General features: G+C 33.1%; 1 protein-coding gene across 1 annotated transcript; it reads left to right on the forward strand.

Annotated features, from left to right (window-relative positions):
- Positions 1-535: 535 nt before the first annotated feature.
- LOC143609305 (protein IMPAIRED IN BABA-INDUCED STERILITY 1-like) lies at positions 536-8,070 on the forward strand. The gene is made up of 9 exons (XM_077084096.1): positions 536-884; positions 2,630-2,914; positions 3,914-4,237; positions 4,906-5,133; positions 5,697-5,794; positions 5,874-5,964; positions 6,456-6,881; positions 7,589-7,721; positions 7,792-8,070. The coding sequence occupies exons 1-9, from the start codon at positions 537-539 to the stop codon at positions 7,806-7,808; spliced, it is 1,950 nt and encodes a 649-aa protein (XP_076940211.1). The 5' UTR covers position 536; the 3' UTR covers positions 7,809-8,070.
- Positions 8,071-13,339: the final 5,269 nt, after the last annotated feature.

Here is a 13,339-nt window from a genome sequence, read left to right on the forward strand (position 1 = left end):
TATATGAATTAAAATGTTTTGATTAATTAAAAATAGAAAATAATTTGAGTAAATAATTTAGAATGTGAATAAATCTTCAAGTTATACGTGTAATTATGTAACCGGTATGTATATAGATAATTTATTTTATTAAAATAGATAGAAAAGACCAGATAACCAAACAATTTATTAACTTGAATATCGACCAACTAAAAAACAAGTCCAACAATTTATTTTATACTTAATTAATAAAACCAAAACACAAGTGATACATAAAATAAAATCTATGCTCTTTCCTCGCCCCGTTGATTTAGCAAGATTTCCTCCATTTTCTCTCTCTTCCGCAATCGTCGCATTGATTTCTAGAGAGAGAAAGACCAAAGTCATAAAAAACAAAACAAAACAAAAGGTCTCTTTTAATGCTTGAGGGAAGAAACACACATATATATTTAACAGCTCCCGTGATCTACACAACTCTCTCTGTTTCAAAAACTAACTTGAGTTCCCCCCCAAACCTGAATTTTTAATCAGTTTCCATGAATTGTTGATAAAACAACATGGGCTGCGTTACATCAAAGCAGGCGGTGTCTGTAACTCCGGCGGCGGATCATTCCGGGGTTTTCCAGGACAATGCGGCGGCGGAATTGGAGAGTAAGAACAAAATAAAGAAAAAGAGTAAGAACGAGTTAGGGGTCAGTGGGTATACGACGGGGAGTGACTCGGGTAGAGCGAGTTCCTCAACAGGTGCTGCTGACTCAGTGAGTTTTCGGTTGGGGAATTTGCATAAGTATGTTGAGGCGGAGCAGGTGGCCGCCGGTTGGCCGGCTTGGCTAAGTGCGGTGGCCGGTGAAGCGATTCAAGGGTGGGTCCCACTTAGAGCGGAATCGTTTGAGAAATTAGAAAAGGTTTGTTTTATTGTTTAATAACTAGGTTAGATCTCGTGTTACAACATGTGAATATATATATATATATATATATTAGTTTTTATCTCCTTTATTACGTGGGTTGTTTTATATTGTTTGTTCTAATATTTATTTATTTTTTGAATTTATATTTTTTATTGTATGAAAGTTAATAATATACTTATGGTTTGATTATAAATTGTTTCACAAATAAATGAGATGTTATAATGGTTTTGATGAGACCAAAACCCGTTTTTTTACTATAAAATTGGTATTTTATTTATAAATAATATTTATGAAAGTTAATAATATATTTATGCTTTGATGAGACCCAAGACGTGTTTATTTTTTTTACTATAAAATTGGTTTTTTAATTTAAATAACATATATATCTTTTTTAAAATAAATAAGATATTAATTTTTAGTATATCCTATTTTATAGGATTTTTACATCAAATTTGGTGACTCCAAAAAAAGTTGGAGCGACCACATCGTGACACGTATGATTTTTATGTTTTCGTTTATATATATTATAGATATATATATGTGTGTGTGTTTGTGTGTTATACATTTTATTGAATTGTAAACATTAAATAATCTAATATTATTAATATAAAGTATCACATTGTTGTTTTAATAAAAAGAATCAGAAACATAGCAAAATGATAACTTAAAATATATATCTAACTTATACCCCACATTTCTAACTTATATTATGAAACAAAAAAACATATTAATTAAACATGTAGATATTGTAACATAAGTTATGTGTTTTAAAAATTATTTTTATTGAAGTTATAAAACATATAAGGACAGAACATAAAGAATACTATAAATATGAATGTAACAATGAGATATATCAATAATAATTTTTTATTAAAACGTTTAATAAAAAAACAATAAAATCCAAACCTCGTGACTTAAACCGCCCTTTCAATCCAAACATCCATACATCGAGTCCAAACGTTCATAAATAATTTTTCAAAATCAAAAATGAAATAAAATAACAAAGTCTCAAAATTTTAAAAAATAACAATGAAGACAATTAATTTTCTTTATTACTCAATAAATGGTGATTATAACCATTTATTTTGAAATCTTATTCAACTTAGGAGTTAATGTTTAAAATTAAATTGTTACTAGATGGATAATTTATTTATAAAAATTATATACTTGGCATTCTATGTGGATAACCTAGTTAAATGACATGTGAAAAGTATATATTATTTTAATAGTATAGGTAAATAATTTCGAATTTGGAGGCCAAAGTTGTTAATTCAAAAAATAAAAAAAGTAAAATGCGATTTTCATCTTTCACTTTTCGTTAGATTTATCCAAATTTGTTATTTTTGCTGAAAATTTTATAATTTGTCCTTTTCGTTCCTAGAGTTTCTTTTTGTTTGCAGTTTTCATCCATCTCATGACCATATTTTGGACTGAATAGCAGATTTTAACTAACTATAAGGACGAAAATTGCAACGGAAGTGAAACTTTGAGGACAGAAATAACAAATTTTAAACTATTGTATTGAAATTGCAAATTTGAATAAATCACTTACACGAAAACCACTCTTTACTAGGAAAAAATAATTAAATTGTGTAATTTAATCTAATTTAATTTTAAAACTGCAGATTACAAAACTTTGTTAAAATTGTGTAATGTGTAATTTTGAAGTTTCAAAATGAAATCTTTTCATACAATATTGTTTTTTTAATTGTGATTATCTAATATTGAATTTGGTTGAATAGGTTGGACAAGGTACATACAGCAGTGTGTTTCGAGCTCGAGAGCTCGGAACTGGTCGGATAGTGGCGTTAAAGAAGGTTCGATTCGACAATTTTGAACCCGAAAGCGTTAGGTTTATGGCACGGGAAATAGTGATTCTTCGAAGGCTTGATCATCCAAACGTTATGAAACTGGATGGAATCATAACGTCCAGATTGTCATGTAGCATATATCTTGTTTTTGAATATATGGAACTCGACATATCTGGTCTACTTTCTTGTCCCGACATTAAATTCACTGATTCCCAGGTTAGTTTGGTCATGTTCATGTAAATTTGTTGCTGAATTAAAGGTGTGCATTTGTCGGTAAGGGTCGGTTTTGAGCTTAAACCGACCTAAAATTCGGTTTATGAGCTTTTGAAAACTGTTTGTTTTTAGTTTTTCCAAAAGCTCAAGTTAAATAATTGGGTCTAAATTCTTTTGTTAATTAGTAATTAATTGATTATTATTATTATTATACATTTTAGCTAAAATATTTGTATAACATAATTTAGTAAATTATTTACTTATAACTTAAAACTGAAAATGAAAATCAATAAATCCGGTTCGGTTCAGTTATTTTTGGTTTGGGTTTGTTTTGGTTATGGTTTTTCAGTTTTACCATTTGGACTTGAAATTTTTGGCTAAAAAAATGGTCCAAATTAATGAAGTTGGGCCTAAATCGTTTTCTTAAATAATAATTAATTGATTATTATACATACTAGCTAAAATCTTTAAGTAACCCAATTTATTAAATTATTATAAATCAGTTAAAGTCCAAAATAAAAAAATGAAAATCTAAAAATTTGGTTAGGTCCGTTTATATTTTTATTTGGTTTTGGTTTTGGTTCAGTTTTGATATCTCGGTTAATACCATTTGGACTTGAAATTTTTGGGTTAAAAACAAATTTGGCCTAAATTAAGTAATTTGGGCGTAAAACATTTTGTTAATTTAAAATTAATTTAATTGATCATTAGACATTTGGGCTAAAATATTAAGTAATGGTATTATTAAATTCTTATAGATTACTTAAAAAAACATATTAACGGATGAAAATCGATATATTTGGTTTGATTCAGTTTTGGGTTTTTTAGGTTTATCTATATGCAAAGTATATAACTGTAAAGAATGAAAATCGATATAAACTGAGCCAAAGTTCAGTTTCTACAAAAACCATAAAAGTAAAGTGTTGGTTTTTGTTTGAGATTAGTTACATAACAATGTTGTACTGAAGACGTTTTACTTTTGTAATATGAATAATGAAACAGATTAAATGTTACATGAAGCAATTATTATCCGGGCTTGAGCATTGTCACTCACGAGGTGTGATGCATCGCGATATAAAAGGGGCGAACCTTTTGGTGAATAACGAAGGAGTTATGAAAATTGGGGATTTCGGGTTGGCGAATTTTTGTACCACTTTTGGTGAAAAGAAACAACCTTTGACTAGTAGAGTTGTGACATTATGGTACCGACCACCCGAGCTTTTGTTGGGATCCACGGATTATGAAGCGTCGGTGGATTTATGGAGTATTGGGTGTGTTTTTGCAGAGTTGCTTCTTGGTTCACCTATTTTACAAGGAAGAACAGAGGTATGCTTTATTTACTTTGACTTTTGAAAGTCAAACTACTAGTTTTTGAGTCCAAAATTGGTTCTAAGATGTGTGATGGCTAGTGTAACGATGGATTGTTTGAAACTGTTTTTCTTAAAATTTGTTAGCAGGTTTATAAGATTTTGTAGTTTAAAAACGGTTATCTTTGTAGTTATGTAACATCGATTGCCTGATACTGTTTTTGTTGAAAGTTATTTGCGGGGGGTTTATTAGTTTTTGTAGTTCAAAAAGCTCTATCTTTAACTCTTGGAAAGCTGTAAAATCTAAAAGGGAAAACTAACTGCTTTTCAACTTCAAAAGGTGCTTATTAAGTATGATTTTTGTGAAAACCGCATGGCCGATAGTAACATATGTAATATTGATAGTACCAGCTAATGACTCCTTTTGACTACTGAAAGACAAACTAACTAATTTTCAACTAAAAGTGATGTCTGTAGTATGAGTTTTAGTGAAAAGCGTTCGATAGGCACAATAATTATGTAATAATCGATTATCTTAAACCATTTTTGTTGAAAATGATTAACGAGTTTACTAACTTTTTACTTAAAAAAGCTCTATCTTTGACTTTAACAAAGTCACTGTTGCATCTTAGAAACCTTACATATCTTTTTAGATTTTTTTGAATTATTAATAAGAGATGTGCACAGGTGGAGCAATTGCACAAAATCTTCAAACTTTGTGGATCGCCACCGGATGACTATTGGAAAAAGTCAAAGCTTCCTCATGCCACATTGTTTAAACCGCAACAAGCATATGAAAGTTGTCTATGGGAGACTTTTAAAGAACTGCCAAAATGTAATGTGGAACTTATTCAAACCTTGCTGTCTGTTGAACCATATAAGCGTGGGACCGCCTCTTCTGCTCTTGCATCTGAGGTACCCCTTTTAATTATTTTGTCCAGCTGTCCTGTTTGGACTCTGACTTTGAAAGTCAACCATGTTATTTGAAATTACAAGTAAAATAACTTAAGTAATATATATTATGTTATATATGAAAATTATAACTAAAATACCCAATAAAATAATTATAAATGTAAATAATTATAATTAATAGTTTATAATTAATAAACAATAAAGAGTCGATCTCGAGCTTGAAAAACTACTTCTGATTCATGCTCCAGCATTAGCAGCAGAGCTTGAAACAAGCGGCTCGGCTCGTTTACACCCTAGTGTTCAATTTTATTGGCTTGTTTAAATAACTGTCAAGTTGCTTTAAATGACTTTGAAAATCAACCGTGTTATTTGAAACAGAAATAGTTGGTTTAGCTTTTAAAAAAGAGTTTGATAAGCATGTAAAGGTTAAAAGTATCAGTATAACTAGAAGAATTGACGTTGAGAATGTAATAGTGTGCAAGAATTTTGCACTTTGAAACTACAAGTTTGACCTTTTAAGTCAACTCCTAATAATGATTTTGCATCATTCTTTGCTATTCAACAAGTATTTCAAGACAAAGCCATACGCGTGTGATCCATCAAGTTTACCAAATTACCCTCCAAACAAAGAGATCGATGCAAAACATCGTGAAGACTCAAGAAGGTAATTTCATTGAAATTAAGTTTACCAAAATACCCTTTTCGTATCCGATCCAATTATTAAAGAAACTCATGTCTTTTAGGAAAAAACCCGTTGGGAGAACTCGTTGGCCTGAAGTCTCGAGACGGTTAGCCCGAAAACAAAACGGGTTGACTAAATTGGCACCCGAAGAGGTCGGTTTCTAACTTTCAATACCTAGGTTTGTAAACAAACTGAACGAACAAGAATGGGACATGTTCACGTTTGTTCGCTTAACTTAACCGAACAAGCGATCGAACACGGACATTTAAACGAATAGGTTTTCTTGTTCGTGTTCGCTCATTAGGAAAACTAGTTTGTTCATGAACACCAATCTGTTGGTCCCAAAAATAATAAAACTGGATTATTAAGTTATAATTGGTGACATTTTAATTTCATAAAATTAGATTAAATTGTAATGAAACTGAAATATTTCAATGAATATATAAATGAGCAAGCTTAAAAAATGTAAACTAATGAACATAAACCAACAAGCGAGGCACGTGTTCATGTTTGTTCGTTTTTTAAATAAATGAATTCCCCGCCGAACGGCTCAGGTTTATCAAAATCTCCTTGTATTTGATCCAAATTTGGCCATTTTTTCATTTTTCATCGAATCTTTTGATTAATTTACCTTTATTTACAGAGTTTACCAAGTCAAAGTCAAACTAAACTAAAAGTCAACGGAAACAGTTTGGATAATAAGAAAGCAGGAGATATAATTTTAGGCTTTGAGTTATTAAAGCCTTCAATAAACGCAACCGATGACGGTTCACACGCGAAACATGCTTCTCAAAGAGACATTCCGTATTCTGGGCCATTACAAGTTCCGAGTTCAAGTGGGTTTGCGTGGGCCCGAAGACGGTTAGATGATTCGTTATCTGCAAGGGCACGAAGCCGGTCCAGTTCAAGAAGCCTGATTTCTGAACCTTTTAGATGTAATGAAAATGTTGATCGGGCCAATTCTAGAGGTCAGGAGTCAAACGGGCTGGTTATTAAGAACTGGAACCAGTTTGACCGACCCGAGTCATTTGATGCAGGGTCAGATGGGCTTGTCAAGAGAATGAATATGGTAAGCAACACGGGTGTCAATCGTGTCGAGCTGACGGGTTTGGTGGGTCAAAAACAGTTATCTAAATGTGTAACCCGAACTCGACCCTGTGTAACTCGTTTATCTAAATGTGTCAAACGGGCTGGTGGGTTGTAAGTAAAAGGGGCATATACAGGTTAATGGGTGTAAACAGGTTCACAGGTTGACTTTTTTTTAGCTAAATGGGTTGGCTAACTTGTTTTAACTAAACGGATTGTGGGTTGACAGGTTAGTTTGTTCAACCTGAACAGCACTCGTATTTTTAATTTGTTTAAAAAAATCAACTCTAACATGCACAGATATAAAATCGGTTAACCTGAACTTGACTCGTTTAACACATTTATCCAAACGTGATAAACTGGTTGGAGGGTGATAACCTAGTTGTAAACATGCTAACCCGAACACAACCCATGTTTTATTCATACCAAAAATATCAACCTAACCCACACTTAAATTCGTGTAACCTGAACATGGTCTGTTTAACCCTTTTATCTAAAAGTGTCAAATGGGTTGGTGGGTTGTGAAAAATGGGTTAATGGGTCAATCTATGTAACTAAACGGGTTAAACAGGTCAACCCGAAAGCGGCCCCCTTTTTAAGCGGGTTAGGTACGCCAACCATTGTGAGTAAGTTCATTAAGGATGCATTTTCTCATTGGTATGACAATTGAATATTTAAAATGTTTTGTAGATTTATCACGATCACGAAGAGAAGGTCGAGTTTTCAGGACCGTTATTATCTCAACCGAATCGAATCGATGAGCTTTTAGAGAGACACGAACGGCAAATTCGGCAGGCGGTTCGAAGATCATGGTTCCAAAGAGGTAAAACCTTGTTTTACCAATTTTGACTTTTAGTCAACTGTTGACTTATGTAATCCTATTGTTTGTGCAGGGAAGAAAGTGGGCTAGTGAAGACGTTTCTGTTTCTTGACATGGTTGACCCTTATATTAAAAACAAGGTTTCATGATGGTTCAAATGTTGTGGAAATTTGAACCTTTGAAGGATGAAGGGTTCATGGTCAACCTCTATTGTTGGTGGCCTTGAATACTTATAATGAGTTAAATTTAATTATATTTATTAGAATTATGTTGGGTATTTAATATAGGTTCTAAATCAATATCAGCCTCTTTCATAATACAATATATGTAAAGGCATACACAGTGTTATCTCTTTTTGTGTTTTTTTTTACAAGCAAAGCAAACTATTAAAACTCAACCTTACGCTATATGTAGTGGAGGGGTTACAAAATTTAGCGAGTTGCGACACGTGCCGTTCAGTCATGAAAGGGTATGAATTTGTTTTTGAGGTGTAATGGTGTAGTAGCCCCTTGTCACCATTTTTTATTATTTTCTTTTAATAACTAAACTAAACAAATAAAAACCCATTAAATTAAATAATCAAAATAAAAATACATTAAAATAAAAAAAATACATTAAAAAATGCATAAAAAAACTAATATCTATAATATTCGTGTCTTTTTTCAACTCGTCGTTGCTACAATAATGCGGCATCCTCGTGTAACTCATTCACTTTGCGGGATTCGTAGTCTTCTTTCATTTGTCGTAGTTGAAGCGTCTGGGCTATCATTCTGTGATATTCGTTGGTTGCTTTCATGTCGTTTCCCATATTCACGGCATGTGTTTCGAAACGACTGAAGTTCCCGTTTAGATGTGCGACTTCTTCACTAGCCAAGGGTTGAATCGTGACGACGACAAACCCTCACCTTTATTTGTATTATTTTTTCTTGCTCTCCTGCGGGGTCGAGCCAACTCAAGTACTTGGTCTTCGTCTAAATTAACCGCGTCATTTGTGACAAACTGAAAATTTTTGCCTTTTTCAGGCAGCCATCGCGACATGATACAAATTTTCGAGACGAAAATTCTTTCAACAAGGGAATGATGTGACACTCGTCAATTTCAGGTTAACTCCGTTAACCCGAATTCCGTTAATTCAAACTCAAGATCACATGAACTATGTCATTCCAATTAACGTATTCCTCATTGCATTTAATCGGGGTTTAAATTAAATGTGTCAATTATTATACAAGTAGTCTTTCGGAGTTTCACCGAAACGCACACGAGTCGACTCAAACCATTGGTGAACAAACAATAATTAATATGAACAAGTACTTGGTATAAATAGGTATTATGTTGTTATAATATATGTTTATATATGACTACGTGTTTACATGTGTAACATTATATCAAAGAACTAAACAAAATTTGTTCTAGAATTAAATTAACTAGAAGATTAGGGGGTAAAGTGTAACATGTTAATATTAAACAACTTATTTACCCAACCCTAATCCCTCCCCACCTTTGGTACGGCTGCCCATCCCCTCTCCTCCCCACTTTCGGTCGCAAACACACACACCCACACACACAAAATCGTTTTCAAGCTTGTTTGAAGGATCCAAGTTGCTAACTAGGTAATTAACACCCTCTCTAGCCTTCCTATTGATTTAGTTGCATCATTAAACATGTTAATCAAGAACCCTAAATCTTAAAATTGATGAATAATGATGAGTTAGGGTTAATTTATGCATTTGTTGATAAACACAAGTAAATTGATTACTGGTTATGTTGTTATTAATTGTCAATTGCATGTTTGTTTGAAACTGAAGTTTTATGTAAACCCTATATGTGCATGAAAAGTGAAATTGAGATGCATGGTTGATGGATTATGGGTCTAGAGGATTGTATGCATGATTAATTGTTCATAGTTTATTACTTTGTTGGCATTTTGGTGAAATCTGATGCTGGACAGAATCGTAGATGCGTGTTAATACAGATGTAACTTGATGTTAATTATATGTTATGAAGTGGTTACCAAATTCGTAATTTTTGGACGTATGGAAGTCACTTTTTATGAATTTACAAATTTGTTGCGCAGTCCTGATTCGGGAGGCCTGTTTACATACTGATTTATTGATAGCATATCTCACAAACTACAAGATCAAATGGGTTGATTCCACTTCTGAAAGTTAACAAATTGAATTTGGAATCTAACCCAATCGGTCTTGCATTAATTGGATTAGCCATGTAATGGGACTAGTCGATAAATTTTTGTTGCGCATGATAATGACTGCTGTGTACCTACTGTGTTGATTTAATTATTGTGATAAAACCATAGGTGCTAAAAATATAATAAAAATATTTCCCGAAACCTAACACACGTGTGCTTTTGTGGTAAATTTTTGTGATTTTATCTACATGTTATGAATAGTGAAATAGAGTCTTCTTGACGTGCTAAATTCTGTCTCGGAAAACATAGCTGCTGAATTCTGGTGGAATGTGAAAAATTGATTGCTTGATTGATGTTTGAGTTCTGTTTGACACATATGCCCTTCAAGTTGTTGACTCACTGAAAATATATCATAGTAACATTTAATTCCATACTTGATCACACCCGTAATTTATCACCAACGTGTTGTTGAGTCTCACTTGTTTCACAAATGGAACACAAACACACCTTATGCATAATGTTGGGTCAAGAGTTTGACCCAAATGAGGAGATTTGACCTAAACGAAGAACTTTGAAGATTGGAATCTTCTCAACCTCCTCAGAAACTGCTAAGTTTTGAATCCGAGCACACCTTGGACTTTCGAGTAAGCTTTTACTTAGCCGAGTACGAGATTTTGCCTCCCGGGCAAGGTTTACTTCAAATAGTCTTCTTAAGTGGATATCCGAGCAAGGTATGCTTTTTAGTGATTTCCGAGTAAGGTTCATTGATTTGGCATATCCGAGTAAGGTTCACTTTGTCAAGCAGGGCTGTTCTTCAAGACCAAGTATTTTACTCTTCCGAGTAAGGTCTGGTCAACCAAGTCCAAGAAGCCAAGTAATTGGAAGACCGGGCAAGATATTCTTTAATAATTATGGTCCGAGTATACTTGATGAGTTAATAGAATATCTCTAAGTTATTTCGAGTAAGGTTCTGCTCAAGTAAGGTATGTATTCCCGAGTACGCCTTATCAATAAGTTGATCAACTAACAATGAGCCGAACAGGACCATAGAAGAACAGAGTTGCTCGTAACGATTTGTCGAGCAAAGTTTGATAAGTCCAAGAAGATTGAAGTCTACTCGGTGAATATTTTACTTGGTAAAAAATTCTTTAAGTAAAGTCTACCCGGAAACTGATTCCGAGTACACTTCTATTTTTACCAAGTGTGAAGGAAGGCCGAGTACACTGCGTACTCGGAGATTGAAGTTTAATGAAAAGCCTACCCGGAAGACTTGTTTTACACTTAGTATATTTTTGAATATGTAAATTGAATATGTACTATCGGATAGGGTTTCTAGAAGGAATGGCAGCTGTCTTAGGTTGGCAGGCCTATAAATAGAATAATTAGGGCACGCCGCCAAAGGACGGAAAGGAAGAGAGATGACACAATACTGATAAGACCAACACATTAATTGAGAGAATATTTTGTGTGTGACGGCTGTCCTAGGATTCCTTCTAAACTCTAATCGATTATCCTTTTGTATGATTAACATTATATAAATGGAAATCTTTTGAGTGAATCCGGTGTGTGTCTTCTGTCATTGAATATTCATTGCAACCGTATGTTTGTTATTGATTTCGCCTTTAACAAACGGTCATCTTTCTAAACATAGTAACCCGTCATTAACTCGCTTGTCAACACGATTAATTTTGTGTGAGTTATGACATGATTGATTGAAGATCCGATCCGAATCGACCATCACAATTTGGGACCTGACAAGTGGTATCAGAGCAAGTTGATTAATGGTGAATAGATATGATAAGATTATTCAGTTCAAGCTTTTAAGAAGCTTAAAAGAAGGATTTTATAGGGAAAGGTCTCAAGTAGTTATTTTTGCTGAAAATTATGTCATTTGCCCAGTTGGAAGGACATGCACCTGTGTATGTTTGGTCCTTAAATCTCTATAGATTAAAAGGATAGCCATTGACCTGAAAACTGAATGCATTTGGGGCAATTATGACTTGTTTCTTATTCCTTCACTTAAAACTATGTCAAAAGCTCTGACGTTGAAAGGACATATATTCCCATGTATGTTTGGTCCTGTTTACCATTTTTGGTAAAACAGGATAGCCATTAACCTGACAATGAAGAGGTATTGGGGTGATTGAATATTAAACTGTATTTTTAGGAAATGATAATACATTGACTACTTAGCTGATCATATGGAATTAATAGGCTAAAAAGCCCTTAGTATAGTCATTAACATGTATGGTTACTTTCTCATGATGATGTAAAATCTAAGGTGATATAAACATAATGAATATGCTAATCTTTATGTGGAGATGCATAGTTGTTTTGCATGTCTCAAGATAGATCTCTCCGAATGATATGGCAGAAAAGTGATTACCCAGTCATACACGAGCCTGTTGTTATTTGGTCAACCAAAATGAAACATCTTTAAATATGACAAAGAACATGCTTAAGAAAATTTGAGAAAATATCAAAAACAAGGGGAAGAATGAATAAATCAACCAAAAGTTGATAAGTGTTTTAAATATTTTATCAAACAAGAGGGTTACAACAAGAACTACAAAGATGTTGGCAAAATCTGTCTCATCTTGAATGAAAGGCATGTTGCTAACTGTAAGTCCAACGTTCAACCTCAATATATGTTTGAATCTAAAAAATTCAAAAAATACAATAAGTTCTGTCATACAAAAACTATTTTTGACCAAATACAGGAGGTTGGAGTCAAATTGGGGTGATCTGGGGAAAGCCAAATAAGCTTTGAGAAGAGATATGAGGCATCATAGCACAGTGTTGACCATTATTGCATTATGCTCAAATTGAACTTTAATCATATCACCAAAGAGATGAAAATCATGCTAAGTTTATACCTGCTGTTAACCTATCTAAGTTGTCATAATAATGCTGAGAGTGAAGTATTGAAAAAGCTACTTAGTCAATATGATCCCATTCCTGAGATCTTTTCAGTTTATAAAAGAAATTGTTTTGAAGTGAAGTATAACTGAAATTTGATCTCTAAATGCACCATTTGCTCTTAAACTATGTTCTAAAATGATACATAACTTAGAAATGTCTTTGAAAAGTGATTTAAGTCAAAAAGTGTTGCATTTTGCCTAAAATAGGTTGAATATGTAAGTTCGAGTAAGGTTTGATGATTTATAACCTTCTCGAGCACAAACTGTTTGAATATGTATTTTCGGGTAAGGTTTAACCTTTCCGAGTACAAAACAGTTGATTATGTGTAAATATGTAAGTTCGAGTAAGGTTTGATGATTTATAACCTTCTCGAGCACAAACTGTTTGAATATGTATTTTCGGGTAAGGTTTAACCTTTCCGAGTACAAAACAGTTGTCTATGTGTGAATATGTTGTTTCGAGTAAGGTTTGAAAAATTTCAACCTTTCCGAGTAAGCTTAGTCATTTCTGACTAACTTTATGATTTTCGAGCATACTTTGAAGTGTTTACACT

This window comes from Bidens hawaiensis, unplaced genomic scaffold (assembly GCF_021521415.1).
Source record: "Bidens hawaiensis isolate Kalapana, Puna unplaced genomic scaffold, B.hawaiensis_p1.1 tig00419542_1, whole genome shotgun sequence".
NCBI classification, from domain to species: domain Eukaryota; kingdom Viridiplantae; phylum Streptophyta; class Magnoliopsida; order Asterales; family Asteraceae; genus Bidens; species Bidens hawaiensis.